Source organism: Lynx canadensis, chromosome F1 (genome assembly GCF_007474595.2).
Source record: "Lynx canadensis isolate LIC74 chromosome F1, mLynCan4.pri.v2, whole genome shotgun sequence".
In the NCBI taxonomy this organism is placed as follows: Eukaryota; Metazoa; Chordata; class Mammalia; order Carnivora; family Felidae; genus Lynx; species Lynx canadensis.
Genome location: NC_044319.2, coordinates 1,372,804 through 1,392,184, shown reverse-complemented (window position 1 = coordinate 1,392,184; position 19,381 = coordinate 1,372,804). Strand labels below are relative to the sequence as shown.

The following is a 19,381-nucleotide window of genomic DNA, read 5'->3' as shown; positions in this document are numbered from 1 at the left end:
TTCATTTTCTTCACACTTCTCTAACCATAACCTTCAGGGATTGCTCCTAATTAAGAACATAGTCAGTGAACCATCTGTCAATTTTTTGATCTATTGATATTTTAGGTTTTCAAGGATTTAAAAAAACCCAACAATTCTAAGCAACCCGAATTCAGTAAGACTGTTTCTTCTAAAATCAGTGTCCTACTTAAGCACATAAAACCACAAAATAATCTGAAAGAACGTAGTGTCTTCTAAACAAGCCGGGTCTGCGATGCTACGTACCTGTCCTATCATACGACGCAAGCCTTTTCTTCTTAACTTTTGGACAAGCGTTAGTTGGGCCCTTTTTTTCCTTTGATACCTCTTTCTTCTTATGAGGAACTGGCTTTGAAAGCTCCTGCAGAGTTCTACTTTCTTGAAGGTACTCTGAAAACAAAAGCATCATTAACTGAGTAACCAGCACGCGCCATACACGATGGCAGGGCCCGCTACGTGCCAGGCCACGCAGGAGATCACAGTGCAATTTCAGTCTCTAAGAGCACGGGCTCCGGGTCAGACGGCCCGAGCTCCACGCGCCGTTCCGAGCTTCCCTGCCCAGTCCTGCGATTTACTCTGTGAGGAACCATCTCCCTCCCTTTCCTCACCTGGGAAACGAGGACTGTTCCAGGGAGAACCTCGGAGGGCGTTAGAGGCTGAAGCCGTTCCTACGTTTAAAGCGCATGGTAAGTGCTTACAAAGACCAGTATTAACTTTATTGTTACAATAAACCTTTAAAATGCGAATGCTCCTGTGAAATCTACAACAAAAGCTTTTTTTTATTAACTGCGGTTTAGTAACAAGGCCAGAAACAGATACAAATGCAGAAAAGTCACATTTGGCCAATTTTCCAGATTCCTTCTATGACTCACCTGACCGGTGGGATCTCAGCATGAAGAAGGCAGAAATTACTGAAAATGCACTTTTCTTTTTTTTTTTTTTTAATTTTTTTTTTTCAATGTTTATTTATTTTTTTGGGACAGAGAAAGACAGAGCATGAACGGGGGAGGGGCAGAGAGAGAGGGAGACACAGAATCGGAAACAGGCTCCAGGCTCTGAGCCATCAGCCCAGAGCCTGACACGGGGCTCGAACTCACGGACCACGAGATCGTGACCTGGCTGAAGTCAGACGCTTAACCGACTGCGCCACCCAGGCGCCCCTGAAAATGCACTTTTCAAAAGCAAACAAATTATACATTTTCTCCTTGATATGATGAAAATGTATGTACTGTGGTGAGCCTCCAGTTAAGTAGGGAATAAGGTACGATAATTACACACAACACAAAATGAGTACAAGCGACACAGCCAGTAAGTTCCGTTTCCACCCAAGTCCCAAGTCAGAGGAGACAGACAGACAGAGAGAGAGAGAGAGAGAGAACATCCCATCTGTAGAGTCAGAGACCACACACCCACCCGGCCGGAGGAATCACATGTCGAGGAGGGTAAGGACTTCCACTGCGGCGGGGACAGGGCTGGGGAGGAGAGAGGTAAGAAAACACAAGTACCGTCCAGGGGGCCACGAGAACGTCTGTGGAAAGAGCCGTGAAACCTTCCCTTCTCCCCAACATCGAGCCCAGGAGTTTCTCACACTCCTGTGCCTTAACTGAAACCCAGTGATCTCCCAGACGTCACGCACACGCAGCCCTCTCAAGCACTGGTCGGTGACAATCCTGCACCCCGCGTGCCTCAAGCCTGGAAAGTGGGCTTGTTTTCGTCCCCGCTCCCACTTCCACTCCCGAACCATTACGTCTCACCCTCTTAAACAAAACCCTACGCCCGAAACTCATGCCTTCTCACTACGTCCTACTCTTGCACAGCTCACTGACATCCACCGATGAATCTGGGGCCCAGGCTCCAGCGAGGGCCTGTTTCCCCAAATCAGACCTGCCATCTTTCTGGCGTCTGATACAACACCCTGGCCCGCTCCCTGAACATCCTCACCTCTAGCCCGATCACAGCCCAGCACCTGCCGTCACCTGCCTGTCTCCTTCCTGCACACTTAACGCTCCCAACATCACGTTTTTAAACTTCACCAGCACCTCCAGTTCATGGCCCCATCACTGACGATCCATCATCCCTCTGTTTATTTTCCTCTTTCTCTCTATCCAGCTGAAATTATGTCGCCAACACACTGCACCCTCACCGTCTTTTGATCTCATCTCCGTGGCAGAGCAGCAGCCCTGGACGAACCCAACTCTGCGTGCTCGGCTTGCCGTCCCGCAGCCCAGTGCCATCACACAAAGGCCCACAACGAGTGGATCGGTAACTCCCGAAGGTCACCTTTATTAATCACAACCTGAAATCCCGGTCTGCCTGGCTGACTTGCCCTTCTGGCTCATCAGTGGCTAGAATTCCTCCATGCACCTCAAACCTCTGAACCTCCACCTTCCGCTCTCTACTCACCTGCTCTTCATGCCTACTTCCCGGGGAACACAAAGGCATCCGGCGGGAATTCTCTCAACGTGCCACGACTACACAAGCCAACGAACCCACACCTGAGCCCGTCTTTCCCTCCTGTCCCTTCTGACTTAAATAAGGGGGGTGTGTTTCTCTTCCCATCCAAACCAATCCTTTCCGCCTTTTGCCCACACCACCCCCTCGTGCCTACACTATTAACGATTCTTCTCTTCCTCTGTGTGTCCAGCTCCCAGCATGAATCACCTCGTCCTAGACCACACTCCCCTCCAGTTGACCATCTCTATCTGGCCTTCCGTCACAAACTTCTCTAGAAAGAGTTGCACGTCATCAGTATTCTGTTTCTTCATCTTCTGCCACTTCTTTTTCTCTTCTGGGCAGGTTCTGGACCTGCACTCACACAGCACTCCTGCGACTGACCCTTTGGGGTTACTACTTCAATGCACACTTTCAGCCCTCGTTTTACTCACCAGTATCATTACTTTCAACCTCTCCTTCCTTTTTAAGCTATAATTGACAAATAACATCAGGTTGGCTTCGGGTGCCCAACACGATGATTTGATACTTGTACATATTGCAAGATGATCACCACAAAGAGTCTAGCTAACATTCATCACCACGCAGTTACAATTTTCTTTTCTTGTGATGAGAACCTCGAAGATTTACTCTCTTAGCAACTTTAAAATTTGCAAGACAGTATCATTAACAGTCACCATGCTGAACATCACATCCCCACAACTTGTTTATAACTGGAGTCTGTACGTCTGACCACCTTCACCCATTTCACTTGAGTCTTCGTGTGTGTGTGTGTGTGTGTGTGCGCGCATGCGCGCGATTCGTCCTAAAGGTCTTTCAACTGTTTATCCTTTCAAAGAAACATCTCTTGGTGTCATTAATCTTTCCTATTGTCTTTTTAGTCTCCATTTCATTTATTTCTGCTCTGATCTTCATTATTTCCTTCCTTCTACTGACTTTTTTTCTTTTCTACTTCAAGTGTAAAGTTAGATTGAGATTTTTCTCACTTAATTGAAGTAGGCCTGTACTGCTATGAACTTCCCTCTTCTAACTACTTTGCTGTATCCTGTAACTTTGGTATGCTGTATTTAGATTTTCATTTGTCTCAAGGTATTTCTTTCCTTCATTTTTTCTTTGGTCCTTAGTTGTTCAGTAGCACACTGCTTAATCTCCACATGTTTCTGTATTTTCCAGTTTTCTTTCTGTAAATTATTTCTAGTTTTTTGTTTTTTACCATTGTGACAGGTAAGATGCTTGATATGATTTCAATCTTCTTATAGTCATTGAGACTTGTTTTGTGGCCTGCTGTATGATCTATCCTGAAGAATGTCTGTCCCATGTACACACATGTCCCATGTACACACGTGTAGTCTGTTGCTTTTAGATGAAATGTACTACTACATCTGTTAAATCCATCTGGTCTCACACGTTAAGACCAAGGTTTCCTTATTGTTTTGGAGTGCGGGTTTTGTTTTTGTTTGTTTGTTTTGTCTGGATGATCTAACCACTGATGTAAGTAGGATGTTAAAGTCCCCTGCTATTACTGTTTCGCCATCTATTTCTATTCAGGTGCCCCTATGTTGGGTCCATATTTACAAACGTTGTATTCTCTTGCTGTATTGAACCCTTTGTCATCATATATTGACGTCTCTGTCTCTTATTACAGTCCATTACTACCCCAGCTTGCTTTCTTCTGGTTTCCATTCACATGGAGTATCTTTTTCTATCCTTTCATTTCAGTCTGTGTGTGTTTGTGCAACTGAAGTGAGTCTCCTGTAGGCAGCATATAGACGGGTCTTGTTTCTTATCCATTTGGCCACTCTGTATTTGTTGTTTGGAGAATTAGTGCATTTGTAGTTGAAGTAATTAACGATAGGAATGGACTTGATGCCATTTTGTTAACTGTTTTCTGGTTGTTCTGCAATTCCTTTGTTCCTTCTTCTCTTGCCCTCTTCCTTTGTGATCTCATGGTTTTCTATAGTGTATTCTTACATTCCTGTCTATCTTTTGTGTATCTACCATAGGTTTTTTTGCCTTGTGCTTACGATGAGGCTTACATAAAACAACTTATAACGATCTATTTAAGTTGATGGCAACTTAGGTTTGAATGCATTCTAAAATTCTACACTTTTCTCCTCCATCCCACATTTTTATGTCTTTGATGTTCACAATTTACTTTTTATCCTGTGTATTCATTAACAACATTTTGTGGTCATAGTTCTTTTTGCTACTTTAATCTCTTAACCTTCATACTAGCATGTAAGTGATTAACCCACCCCCCTTTACACTAGATTATTCTGACAGACTGTGGATGCACCTCACTACGCTCTCTGATCTGTGGGACAGGTGGCCCGTAAGAGCTATTTCTCCATTTGTAACAGTTCAGCAGGACTCACATGTGCGAGCCCCATGGTCACTGGGCCCAGGAGGTCAAAAGGGGTCTCCTGGGTGGCAGACACAAAACTCAGGGTGCCAGACTAGCACGCAAGCTCCCTGCCCTAGGACAGTCCAGTGACCCAGAGTGGGATAGAGGAGAGCACCCCCACCAGATGTGCCCACTGGGCTCTGTCCCCCGAGGGTATCTCAGTGGGCCCTTATATGTTCACCAAAGAAGCCTGCCCTGTAGGCTGAAGCTTCAGGACAAGACAACAGACCCCTTTCTCAGAAGGACTGGGGGGTCTCTTCCAGTCTGCTAAGTCTGTGCTGGGCCCTGGGTGGAGCCAGGTAAGAACTCCACCCTTGTAACAGTTCTATGGGACCTCCAGTGTAAGCCCCTCTGGCCACCGGTCAGGCCATCTAGAGGTTCCCCCAGGGCAGCAGCCACGAAACTCAGGTCGCCAGGTGAGCATATGTGCTCCTTTCGTGGAGATGCTGGGGCCCTGGAGCAAGGCACAGGGAGAGGGTCAGGACGGCACCTGCCAGTCTCCCTTTTTGGAGAGCATTTCAATAGGGCCCTGGATGTCAGAAGCCTGACTCTCAGAGCTGAGCTTTAGGATAATCTGATAGGCCTCGTTCACTGAAAGGCTGGGAACGTTTTAGTCATTCACTCGCCTGCCTGTGCGCTAGGCCCTGGGGAGGGTGACCGCTAAGTCCTTTAAGAACTGTTTCTCAGTTCCCTGTAGCCTTGTAGGTGTCCTGGATCAAAGCCCTGGACTCCAAAGCTAGCTGTCTGCGGGGCTCATCTCTCAGGGACAGGCCTTAAAAGTTGGGGTGCCCAGTGTGGCTCAGGGAGAGGCTCAGGACTGTGAGTCCCCTCCTGGATGTGGGCTACGGGGCCGTGGGCGGGGATTACGGTGAGACTGTGCCTCAGTCTCTCCTACCCATTTTGATGGGGCTTTTCCCTTCATTCCCCAATGTGCAGGAGTTGATGAGCTAGTTTTGGGGTGTTTTCCGGTGGAAACAGTCACAGACGTAGCTGTATACTTGGTATGCGTGCAGGAAGAGGGGAGTTCAGGATCCTTCTACATCAGCTGTCTTGAACCGGGACCCACTCCTTCGTTCCTGGTAGTTTTTTCCTCTGGCTTCTGTGACACCACGTACTCATCCTCTCGCTCATCATTCTATCTAGCCTGGCTCTGACCATCCCCACGTGTCCACTACAGCCACCCTCCTTTACCCGGGTCATCGCTGCTACAGTTCTTCCGTCCCGCTTCCGTCTCACTTTGTACTCTCTCCTTCGGGAATCTCACCGCATCCACGGCTTAAGTTGCCACCCACATAACTACTCCAAGTACATCGTCTCTGCCCTGGCTTCTCTGAGCCCCAGACACATATATTCGGTTGCTTGCTTGACATCTCCCGGAGTGTACCAAAGGTACTTCAAATTCCACGTGTCCCAAATTGAAATCACAATCTGCTCCCAGCCCCCACAGACCGACCCTTCTTCAGGGCTCCCTCAGAGAACAGCACCACTATTCGTTCTATCAGACAAGCCAGAAACCTAGCTCTCACCTTTGACACCACCTCTCTCTCACCAACCCACCACCCTGACTGATAATCCTACCTTCAGAACAGCCAAAGCCTCGGGGCCCCCCGGGTGGCTCAGTCGCTTGAGCATGCGACTCTTGACTTCAGCTCAGGTCATGATGCCAGGGTTGTGGGATCGAGCCCCGTGTCAGGTCCTGTCCTGAGCATAGAGCCTGCTTAAGATATTCTCTCTCTCTCATTCTCTCTCCCTCTGCCCCTCCCCCTGCTTGTGTGCTCTCTCTCTCTAAAAATAAAAAAAAAAAAGGAGAAAAAAAAAAAAAAGAATATCCAAAGGCTCCCTGTACCAATTCTTACTCCCTTCCAGTCTATTCTTCAATCTGCAGCCAGAGTGATCTTTTCAAAGTAGAAATCTGATGTCAGCTCTTTGTTTAGACCCTTGCCATGGCTTTTGTCTTCGCAAGATAATGACCTGAATCCTTAACACAGCCAACAAGCCGTTACTTTGCCTGGCCCCTGTATTCCTATCCAGCCTTGTATTTCTGCCCCCCGTTTACTGAGGAAAGTGACGGAAGGGTCACAGCTCTTCTACTTTTCACTCTGCTGGAGCGGAAGCTTTGCCAGCCATGCGGACACTTAGCTACAAGGCCCAGGCACTCTAGGAGCGAGACAAGTACCGACATGGGGCCGGGGAGCTGCAAGTTAGATGTCTCCATGTGATTACCTCGATTTTAATTTTTAGTTTTCATAAAGCAGGAAGCATAAACAAGTAAGAGAGGCTTAAGGTTGAACCGCAACAGGGTAAACAGACGCCGTGGGCAACGAGAGGCAAAGCTAAAAGCAGGCCAGCTGGCACCAGGTGGTGCGGAGTGCCCCACGGATGCTGGGGACCATGGCTCAGCACATGACAAGGGTGGGAGAGCGTTCTGCAAAAAGGCTTACCAGTCCGAGAGGGAAAGCAGGGAAAACCGGCAATTAAACTGAGTAGCGCTGAAGTTTGGACAACCCGGGAGCAGAGAAGTGGGAAGGGTGGAGGATACTGGTATCACAGAGGCTGCTGGAGGGAGAAGGGGGCTATGGATGGAGACCAAAGAGCAACCTTCATAAGGTGAGGACATAAAAGAGCAGTGGACAGGGTGCCCAGGGGGTCAGTCGGTGAAGCGTCAGACTCCTGACTCCGGCTCAGGTCGTGATCGTTCGTGCATTCAAGCCCTGCGTCAGGCTCTGTGCTGACAGCGTGGAGTCGGGAACCTGCTTCAGATTCTGTGTCTCCCTCTGTCTCTGCTCCTCCCCCTCTTGCCCTCGGTCTCTGTCTCTCTCTCAAAATAAAAGTTGAAAAATTAAAAAAATTTTAATTTATTTTACATATGGTTAATGGCAGAATTTGAGACCAGCAGAAAGAAGACTGAACCAACGGAGGCGTGTGGAGGAGTAATCAGGGCCCCCACAGACAAGAGCGACAAAGGAGGTCACGGCACAACCAGAGGTACGGGGGCCTTCAGGGAATGCTGAGCCAACTTTAGAGTCCTTGCCTCACAAAAACCCCCAAAGTTACATAAACGTCAGATTTTCTCGGTGGTGGCAGCGAGATCACTGTTGTTATTTTGATTACGATGACAGCATTTAGATTATGTCCCCTTTAAGAGGCAAGCTCTCTATCTGAAGGTATTACCAACTGCCAAGACTAATGAAACCCATCAAGTACCAAACCTCGTATTTTGAAAGTGAACTAGTATTTCAGTGTACGTTACTTGTTTTCTCAGTTTACGCTATTGAAATTTCTTCCCATCTCCGTAAAAGAAAACATAAATTGACATGCCTGGATAGTAATCTTGATAGATTTCTTCTGTCTGTCCTGACTTCAAGGCTCCAGAAAATGTTTCAAGTGTTTTATATTCTAAGGTTTCCTTTGCTGCTGCTTTAGCTGGTTGAGTCTCTGATGATGTGTCTTCTCCATACTCCTGTTCCTCGTATTTCTGAAGCCTGATGTGACAAAGAAAGTCAGATGGCGTGGTCGACGTTCTCTAGGACTTGACGCTTAAATCTTTATACTATACAATATAACATCTATCCTTTCAAACAATTTTTGATAGACCCTCTAAAAAGTAGATCTGAACAAGGAGAGGCTATCTAGTTAAATGCAAAAGAGATCTGATATTATTGTTGAAATTTTAATGCTGGAAAGGACTTAAGAATCCTCACCTAACCTAAAAGATGAAGAACTGTTACCCGATTAGTGGCAGAGTGAGGTCAGAATACAGTTTCCTGGAATTCAGTACCCTTCTTTATAAAGCAATCACCCACAACCACACTTATTGAGATTCAAACCAAAACCTTTTCACAATACATTAGCCAACTGCCTGTTTGTAAATGCTGGAAAACCTTGGGGCGCCTGGGTGGCGCAGTCGGTTAAGCGTCCGACTTCAGCCAGGTCACGATCTCATGGTCCGTGAGTTCGAGCCCCGCGTCAGGCTCCGGGCTGATGGCTCGGAGCCTGGAGCCTGTTTCCGATTCTGTGTCTCCCTCTCACTCTGCCCCTCCCCCGTTCATGCTCTGTCTCTCTCTGTCCCAAAAATAAATAAACATTGAAAAAAAAAAATTAAAAAAAAAATGCTGGAAAACCTTTTCATAAGAACCGAATCCACAATCACTGCCTACAACTGACTTACACCACAGACCGTGTTTTTACGAGGCGGGGGAAATTCAGGGTTCTGTAGATCCTCACATACTGCTCGGTGGGAAACAGTAACTACCAGCAGGGTAAATGAAAACACTTAATCACCTGAACAAGAAGGGGAAGTTCCTCGCAAAGACGGAGCACGACCTCTCTATACTTGCTCATGGATACTTTCCTTAGGTGTTAAATCTTGAGTGTTTTGAGTCCCCTTAGTTTCAAAACTCCTTGAACAGTCTCCTCTTCATTGAAATGTCAGTCCATACCCTCTGTTCGTTTTTTATACTGAATCGCATACCACTTTCTTAACAACGCTTAGTTCTTCATGCACTTTGGATAGTAACCTTCTGCCATTTTAAATTTTTTTTTTTTTTCAACGTTTATTTATTTTTGGGACAGAGAGAGACAGAGCATGAACGGGGGAGGGGCAGAGAGAGAGGGAGACACAGAATGGGAAACAGGCTCCAGGCTCTGAGCCATCAGCCCAGAGCCTGACGCGGGGCTCGAACTCACGGACCGCGAGATCGTGACCTGGCTGAAGTCGGACGCTTAACCGACTGCGCCACCCAGGCGCCCCACCTTCTGCCATTTTATATGTGCTGAAGATGTCTTCTGGTTTGGTCCTCTCACTTCCTTGATGAAATCTTCACAAATGTAAGTTCTTCACTTTCATATAAGCTAATTTATCTATCTTTGCCTTTATGATTTGTGTTTATTCTTAAGAAATCTGCCCTTACTCCCATCTTGACAAAATTCTTGTACTATTGCCTAACAGTTTTAAAGTTTTGCCTTTTACAAGTCTTATACATCATATGTTGGTTCTTAAATCCCCGAGTTTTGGGTACGATGTGTGGGGCAGGCCCTCCCCCACCACACTCCCATAAGGATCTGTGATGCCACAGCACCATTATCGAACACCCCCGTCCTTCCCTTCCCTGACCTGTAACAAGTCCGTGTTACTCAAAATGTATATACCATTATCCACCTGTTTCTTTATTTGTATTGGTTTCTCCTTGTTTCTGTATCCCAGTGCTTTAATTGCTAGAGTTGTGACAGCTGTAGGGTAAGACTCCTAACTTTCTTTTTCTTGAAGACTGCTGACACACTCGTGGCCCTTTGCTTTTCTATACAAATTGTGTTGCATTCTCAATTATATTTTGTAATTTTCTCCATTAAGGTCAAACACATAATTTCAAAAATGATTTTTTCCAGGTACTGGATTTTTCATTACAGTTACAAATGGTAGTTATGATTTATTTACATTTTCAATCTATTGCTGGAATGAAATTCACTTACATAAATTGATTTTAATCTAGCAGTCTTGCTAAATTAAATTCACTTATTAATTATGAAACTTTGTAAATTCTTTTCTTTTTTCTAGACATCATTTATAAATGATTAGGTTTCTCCTTTTTTAAACCTTTCAGCTTTCATCTCCTTTTGTCCTTTTTTTTTTTTTCTTGTCTTACTGCCCTAGGACCTTTTATAGGATGTCACATAGAAGTGGCAATAGCAAATATCCTTGTCACTTCTCTCAACTTACAAGGAACACTTTTAGCTCTTGACCATTAAAAATATTTGCTTCAGATTTTTGGTAAATGCCCCTAATCGTGTAGTTTGCTAACAGTTTTTATCATTAACAGACAATGCACGCATTTTATCAAATGCTTTTCTTCCTTTGATCTATTAATGGTAATTGGTATCGATGCATTTTCTAATGTTCAACTAACCTTGCATTTCTGAGATGAGATACTCAATTTGATCTTGGTGTATCATCCACTTTTACAAGCTGCTATAACCTGTAGGTTACAGGTTAAGTAACCTGTAACCTATAACGCATTTAGGGTTTTTTACTTCTCAGGTTGTGAATGAAACTGACTAGGAAGATTATGTCCTAACTCAATTTAGGGACTATCTTCTCTTTTTCTGTTCTGTAGAAGAAGTTGTGAAAGACTAGACTTATTTTTTCTTGAATTTATGTTAGAACCCATAAACCTGTTAGAAACTCAGAAACTCTGGGAATCTGCCTGAGCCTGATATGTGTGGTCGGGGGGGGGGGGGGGTGGTCAGTCATGATTCGTAACTACCAATGCGACAATTTTAGTGGATAAAAAGTTCATCTTCCCTATTACCTACTGAGCCTGTTTTGTTCATACCTTTCCTAAAAATTTGATATCGTGTTTCAGACTAACTGCCATTGAACAGTTAAGTTACTCATGTTCTCTGCAGATCTTCCTGTACCCACCTAGGCCACCCCCCCACCCCCACCCCCAGATGTGCCTGTTGGCCATCTGTATGTCTTCTTTAGAGAAGTGTCTATTCATGTTTTCTGCCCATTTCTTCACTGGGTTATTTGTTTTTCGGGTGTGGAGTTTGGTGAGCTCTTTATAGATTTTGGATACTAGCCCTTTGTCTGATAGGTCATTTGCAAATATCTTTTCCCATTCCGTTGGTTGCCTTTTAGTTTTGTTGATTGTGTCCTTTGCTGTTCAGAAGCTTTTTTATCTTCATGAGGTCCCAATAGTTCATTTTTGCTTTTAATTCCCTTGCCTTTGGGGATGTGTCAAGTAAGAAATTGCTGCGGCTGAGGTCAGAGAGGTCTTTTCCAGCTTTCTCCTCTAGGGTTTTGATGGTTTCCTGTCTCACATTCAGGTCCTTTATCCATTTTGAGTTTATTTTTGTGAATGGTGTAAGAAAGTGGTCTAGTTTCATTCTCCTGCATGTTGCTGTCCAGTTCTCCCAGCACCATTTGTTAAAGAGACTGTGTTTTTTCCATTGGATATTCTTTCCCACTTTGTCAAAGATCAGTTGGCCATACTTTTGTGGGTCTAGTTCTGGGGTTTCTATTCTATTCCATTGGTCTATGTGTCTGTTTTTGTGCCAATACCATGCTGTCTTGATGATGACAGCTTTGTAGTAGAGGCTAAAGTCTGGGATTGTGATGCCTCCTGCTTTGGTCTTGTTCAAAATTACTTTGGCTAAAATTATGGAAAGAGCCTAAATGTCCATCAACTGATGAATGGATAAAGAAACTGTGGTTTATATACACAATGGAATACTACGTGGCAATGAGAAAAAATGAAATATGGCCTTTTGTAGCAACGTGGATGGAACTGGAGAGTGTGATGCTAAGTGAAATAAGCCATACAGAGAAAGACAGATACCATATGGTATCACTCTTATGTGGATCCTGAGAAACTTAACAGAAACCCATGGGGGAGGGGAAGGAAAAAAAAAAAAAAGAGGTTAGAGTGGGAGAGAGCCAAAGCATAAGAGACTGTTAAAAACTGAGAACAAACTGAGGGTTGATGGGGGGTGGGAGGGAGGGGAGGGTGGGTGATGGGTATTGAGGAGGGCACCTTTTGGGATGAGCACTGGGTGTTGTATGGAAACTAATTTGACAATAAATTTCATATATTAAAAAAAATTACTTTGGCTATTCAGGGCCTTTTGTGGTTCCATATGAATTTTAGGATTGCTTGTTCTAGCTTCGAGAAGAATGCTGGTGCAATTTTGATTGGGATTGCATTGAATGTGTAGATAGCTTCGGGTAGTATTGACATTTTAACAATATTTATTCTTCCAACCCATGAGCACGGAATGTTTTTCCATTTCTTTGTATCTTCTTCAATTTCCTTCATAAGGTTTCTGCAGTTTTCAGCATACAGATCTTTTACATCTTTGGTTAGATTTATTCCTAGGTATTTGATGCCTCTTGGTGCAATTGTGAATGGGATCAGTTTCTTTATTTGTCTTTCTGTTGCTTCATTATTAGTGTATAAGAATGCAGCTGATTTCTGTACATTGATTTTGTATCCTGCGGCTTTGCTGAATTCATGTTATCAGTTCTAGCAGACTTTTGGTGGAGTCTATCGGATTTTCCATGTATAATATCATGTCATCTGCAAAAAGTGAAAGCTTGACATCATCTTTGCCAATTTTGATGCCTTTGATGTCCTTTTGTTGTCTGATTGTTGATGCTAGCACTTCCAACACTATGTTAAACAACAGTGGTGAGAGTAGACATCCCTGTCGTGTTCCTGATCTCAGGGAAAAAGCTCTCAGTTTTTCCCCAGTGAGGATGATGTTAACTGTAGGCTTTTCATAAATGGCTTTTATGATGTTTAAGCATGTTCCTTCTATCCTGACTTTCTCGAGGGTTTTTATTAAGAAAGGATGCTGAATTTTGTCAAATGCTTTTTCTGCATCGATTGACAGGATCATACAGTTCTTTTCTTTTATTAACGTGATGTATCACGTTGATTGATTTGCAAATGTTGAACCAGCCCTGCATCCCAGGAATGAATCCCACTTGATCGTGGTGAATAATTCTTTTTATATGCTGTTGAATTTGATTTGCTAGTATCTTATTGAGAATTTGTGCATCCATATTCATCAGGGATATTGGCCTGTAATTCTCTTTTTTTACTGGGTCTCTGTCTGGTTTAGGAATCAAAGTAATACTGGCTTCACAGAATGAGTCTGGAAGTCTTCCTTCCCTTTCTATTTTTTGGAATAGCCTGAGAAGGATAGGTATTATGTCTGCTTTAAACGTCTGGTAGAACTCCCCTGGGAAGCCATCTGGTCCTGGACTCTTATTTGTTGGGAGATTTTTGATAACTGATTCCATTTCTTCGCTGGTTATGGGTCTGTTCAAGCTTTCTATTTCCTCCTGATTGAGTTTTGGAAGTGTGTGGGTGCTGAGGAATTTGTCCATTTCTTCCAGGTTGTCCAGTTTGTTGGCCTATAATTGTTCATAGTATTCCCTGATAATTGCTTGTATTTCTGAGGGGTTGGTTGTAATAATTCCATTTTCATTCATGATTTTATCTATTTGGGTCATCTCCCTTGTCTTTTTGAGAAGCCTGGCTAGAGGTTTATCAATTTTGTTTATTTTTTCAAAAAGCCAGCTCTTGGTTTCACTGATCTGCTCTACAATTTTTCTAGATTCTTTATTGTTTATTTCTGCTCTGATCTTTATTATTTCTCTTCTTCTGCTGGCTTTGGCGTGTCTTTGCTGTTCTGCTTCTATTTCCTTTAGGTGTGCTGTTTGATTTTGTATTTGGGATTTTTCTTGTTTCTTGAGATAGGCCTGGATTGCAATGTATTTTCCTCTCAGGACTGCCTTCCCTGCGTCCCAAAGCGTTTGGATTGTTGTATTTTCATTTTCGTTTATTTCCATATATTTTTTAATTTCTTCTCTAATTGCCTGGTTGACCCATTCATTCTTTAGTAGGGTGTTCTTTAACCTCCATGCTTTTGGAGGTTTTCCAGACTTTTTCCTGTGGTTGATTTCAAGCTTCATAGCATTGTGGTCTGAAAGTATGCATGGTATGATCTCAATTCTTGTATACTTACAAAGGGCTGTTTTGTGATCCAGTATGTGATCTATCTTGGAGAATGTTCCATGTGCACTCGAGAAGAAAGTATATTCTGTTGCTTTGGGATGCAGAGTTCTAAATATATCTGTCAAGTCCATTGGATCCAATGTATCATTCAGGGCCCTTGTTTCTTTATTGACCATGTGTCTAGATGATCTATCCATTGTTGTAAGTGGAGTATTAAAGTCCCCTGCAATTACCACATTCTTGTCAATAAGGTTGCTTATGTTTGTGAGTAATTGTTTATATATTTGGGGCTCCCATATTCGGTACATAGACATTTATAATTGTTAGTTCTTCTTGATGGATAGACCCTGTAATTACTATATAATGCCCTTCTTCATCTCTTGTTACAGACTTTAATTGAAAGTCTAGTTTGTCTGATATAAGTATGGCTACTCCAGCTTTCTTTTGACTTCCAGTAGCATGATAAATAGTTCTCCATCCCCTCACTTTCAATCTGAAGGTATCCTCATGTCTAAAATGAGTCTCTTGTAGACAGCAAATAGATGGGTCTTGTTTTTTTATCCATTCTGATACCCTATATCTTTGGGTTGGCACATTTAGTCCATTTATATTCAGTGTTACTATAGAAAGATATGGGTTTAGAGTCATTGTGATGTCTGTAGGTTTCATGTTTGTAGCGATGTCTCTGGTACTTTGTCTCACAGGATCCCCCTTAGGATCTCTTGTAGGGCTGGTTTAGTGGTGACAAATTCCTTCAGTTTTTGTTTGTTTGGGAAGACCTTTATCTCTCCTTCTATTCTAAATGACAGATTTGCTGGATAAAGGATTCTTGGCTGCATATTTTTTTTTTTTGTTCATCACATTGAAGATTTCCTGCCATTCCTTTCTGGCCTGCCAAGTTTCAGTAGAGAGATCCGTCACGAGTCTTATCAGTCTCCCTTTATATGTTAGAGCACGTTTATCCCTAGCTGCTTTCAGAATTTTCTCTTTATCCTTGTATTTTGCCAGTTTCACTATGATATGTCGTGCAGAAGATCGATTCAAGTTACGTCTGAAGGGAGTTCTCTGTGCCTCTTGGAATTCAATGCCTTTTTCCTTCCCCAGATCAGGGAAGTTCTCAGCTATGATTTCTTCAAGTACACCTTCAGCACCTTTCCCTCTCTCTTCCTCCTCTGGAATACCAATTATGTGTAGATTATTTCTCTTTAGTGCATCACTTAGTTCTCTAATTTTCCCCGCATACTCCTGGATTTTTTTCTCTTTTTCTCAGCTTCCTCTTTTTCCATAATTTTATCTTCTAGTTCACCTATTCTCTCCTCTGCCTCTTCAATCCAAGCTGTGGTCACCTCCATTTTATTTTGCAGCTCATTTACAGCATTTTTAGCGCCTCCTGGCTGTTCCTTAGTCCCTTGATCTCTGTAGCAATAGAGTCTCTGCTGTCCTCTACACTGTTTTCAAGCCCAGCGATTAATTTTATGACCATTATTTTAAATTCCCTTTCTGTTATATTGTTTAAATCGTATTTGATCAGTTCGTTAGCTGTCACGACTTCCTGGAGTTTCTTTTGAGGGGAATTCTTTCGTTTTGTATTTTGGATAGTCCCTGGAGTGGTGCGGGACTGCAGGGCACTTCCCCTGTGCTGTCTTGAATAACTTGTGTTGGTGGGCGGGGCTTCAGTCAGACCCGATGTCTGCCCCCAGCCCACCGCTGGGGCCACAGTCAGACTGGTGTGTGCCTTCTCTTCCCCTCTCCTAGGGGCGGGATTCACTGTGGGGTGGCGTGGCCCGTCTGTGCTACTCGCACACTGCCAGGCTTGTGGTGCTGGGGATCTGGCGTCTTAGCTGGGGTGGATCGGCAAGGTGCACGAGGGTGGGAGGGGCAGGCTCAGCTCGCTCTTCCTTCAGTGATCTGCTTTGGGAGGGGCCCTGCGGCACTGGGAGGGAGTCAGACCCTCCGGAGGGATGGATCCGCAGAAGCACAGTGTTGGGTGTTTGTGCGGCGCAAGCAAGTTCCCTGTTGGGAACCGGTTCCCTTTGGGATTTTGGCTGGGGGATGGGCGAGGGAGATGGCGCTGGCGAGCGCCTTTGTCCCCCGCCAAACTGAGCTCTGTCGTCCTGGGGCTCAACAACTCTCCCTCCCATTGTCCTCCAGCCCTCCCGCTCTCCGAGCAGAGCTGTTAACTTATAACCTTCCAGATCTTAAGTCCCGCTTGCTGTCGGAACACACTCCATCCGGCCCCTCCGCTTTTGCCGCCAGACTCGGGGGCTCTGCTTGGCCGGCGGGCTGCCCCTCCGCCCCGGCTCCCTCCCGCCAGTCCGTGGAGCGCGCACCGCCTCTCCGCCCTTCCCACCCTCTTCCGTGGGCCTCTCCGTTCTGCTAGTCTTCTGGCGGTTTTCTGGGTTAGTTAGGCAGGTGTAGGTGGAATCTAAGTGATCTGCAGGACGCGGTGGGCCCAGCATCCTCCTACGCCGCCATCTTCCTCCCCCTCCTACTCCCCAATTTTCTATCTCTACCTTTTCATTCTTCTTTCTGGAGAATTTCCTCAGCTTTACTTCTACTATTATATATTCAATTTCCAAAAGATATTTTTCCTCCAAATGTTCCTCATTTTTAATTCTCCCCTTGCTGTTTCCTCGGTCACTTGACGATCCATGACAGGCTTCTGTGATTTGAGTTTCTATCAAGCTATAAACTTCCCTCACATGGTCACGGGTCACCCATTCGTGTTTAAGAATCCTCACCGAGATCAAGCTGTGGGGCCACTCTTCATGCTCTGGTGGATGCTGTCAAATGGCAGATTTCACTGCGGGATAATCGGAGGTTTTCCCCGCTGGCATTAGGTGTAGATCTTTCCTGTTGGCTGGTCAGTTTCCCAGAGGACACTTTTCTTACCTTTGGCTGTGAGTGTTCTCAGAGGCAAGCGGAGGAAGAATACCAAAGTCGCCTCTGACCCGGGGACAGTAATCTACTCTCAGCTGGGTCTGCTGTCCCCACATCCCGGAACTCTCCTATCGGAACGAAGGAAGAAACACTCTCCTGGCCGAGTGGGGTGAGGGAAGGGCACCTGCCTTCTACCTGCTGCTTCTACAAACTCCCAAGCTCCTGCTCTCACTGCCACTGCCCCCTCAGCCCCAGCACGCTCACCGAGGGGAGGGAAGAGGAGGGGTGGGGAGAGACGCAGGGGTGAAGCAGCTGCTTTCGGGCTTCGCCTGCCGCCGCCTGGGGTGTGCTGTGTCCTCTCTGCGGAATCCGTAGTCACTTAACCGTGTCTCTGGTCTCCCAGAACTACTCTGGTGTCTCCCACATGCTCCTGTCTCCTCCCTCTGTCCTTTGTGGGTTCGTTCCTTTGTAGTCTCCTCCTACCAGCTCAGTGGGATTTCAGGAAGGAGACCCTGAGCCCATCAGCGTTTCCTTATTCTCTTCCCGAGTGGATGCTGATCCGAGAGGAATGTGAAAAAGGAAAACACAGGGTCCTTCCAACTTCCTCTCCACTCTCTCTGCGCTGCCTCTTCTGCTCTGAGTTGTCATTTTCTATCCACCATCGACACCAACAACGAACCACCTGTTGCCTTCCCGGGGCTTTTCAGTTTTCGGTCACTTTCTCATTTCCATCAACTCCTCTCTCACTTTTTGGCACGTCCAGGATTGGGCTGGGGAAGGAGCAAGGAGCCGGCGTGAATCCGCCCGTCCTGCCGGCACCACGCCTAAGGACCACTCCGTCATAAAGGTCGGCACCATCATCCGATCCTCCCAGGACTCCTCCCAGGACACGTGGCATTTTTCACTGTCAGAAGGGCTTACCGCTAGCATACAGTGTTGAGATTTTAACTTGATTATATCTTATTTTACCTTGCTTTTGTGTTGCTTTTCTCCCGGTTCATGTCTTCATCTGTCATCACGTCAATGGGTATATTTTTGATATTTTTTTTTTCTAAACAGGACTCTGAAATAACAGGCTGCAAAACACACATTCATGTTATCTTTTAAACATAAAGGATGCTTTCACAGCTATGACTACCAGTTTCAAACCTGCATATGTGGTTCCCATCCTCCCACTAGGCTTAATTTAACATCTCCATGACCTTCAAGTATTTCCTCCGAATCGCAGAATTTCCTGACCCTTCACGAGGCTAGCTATCCCTCTCAGGGCAGTCTCGGTATTCTCTAACTTCCTCTAAGGCAGCTTTTTCCTTCTTACAAAGACGGGTTTGTGTGCATATAATTCCAATTTACCTTCAACTCCATACTAAAGGTAATTATAAGGTTTAAGAGCCTCCCCTCAGGAAGAATCATCAGAAAGAACGTAGGGTAGTCAACATCACCAGTGGCCGAAGCTATTAAACTCGTTCACCATTCACTAAGTACTAAAAGGCCATATCCATACACCACCAGCATTCTTCAGACAGAACAAAAGGGAGCGGGTTTTGAAATAAGAAAAAGGCAGGCTCGTTTTCTGATTCCTGAGTGATATCTAACAAGATCCAGAAATCTTCCAAAAAAGGATGATGTTCTGCCCAGGCGTGGAAGTATACTGTAACTAAGGTAAGGCAAGATGTTAGCCTAGAATCCATGTAGGGTGGAAAAAGCTTTAATTGTCATGTGACTCAGCATCAGACAAATCAACTATGACTGCAATAGGCCAGAGGCAAGAGTAGTTCTTACTGGAATAGAAAGGATAGAGAGTTCTACACTAGCTATGAAGCCAACAACAGCAGTATCAACACGGGACAGGTCTATCTGGTGATGAGACTCAGAGTGTAGAAATCAGACCCAAAGAGTACCAGGAACGGCCACAGAAAGATCATTTACTGCAACCAAGAACTGAAGGCTACAAATTTGGGGCACACACTTGAGACAAGGAGACGAATCCAAGGGAGACTCCCACTAGATTCAAAAGCATCCCTGAATCAAACCCATTCTGGATTTGCAACAGAATAGAGGTTGGCAAAATTTTTCTAAAAGGCCAAAGGGCATTTTAGGCTTGTGG

At 44.9% G+C, this 19,381-nt stretch overlaps 1 protein-coding gene across 1 annotated transcript in view; it reads right to left on the bottom strand.

Moving 5' to 3' along the window:
- The window catches only part of LOC115505512, a 152,444-nt gene that overhangs the window by 37,605 nt on the left and 95,458 nt on the right, over nucleotides 1-19,381 (bottom strand). Inside the window, exons 7-9 of the mRNA XM_032591865.1 lie at nucleotides 18,244-18,350; nucleotides 8,218-8,355; nucleotides 265-410 (exon numbers count right to left, since the gene is read on the bottom strand). Of these exons, the coding sequence (XP_032447756.1) occupies nucleotides 265-410; nucleotides 8,218-8,355; nucleotides 18,244-18,350 (391 nt within the window). The remainder of the gene's footprint in view (nucleotides 1-264; nucleotides 411-8,217; nucleotides 8,356-18,243; nucleotides 18,351-19,381) is intronic.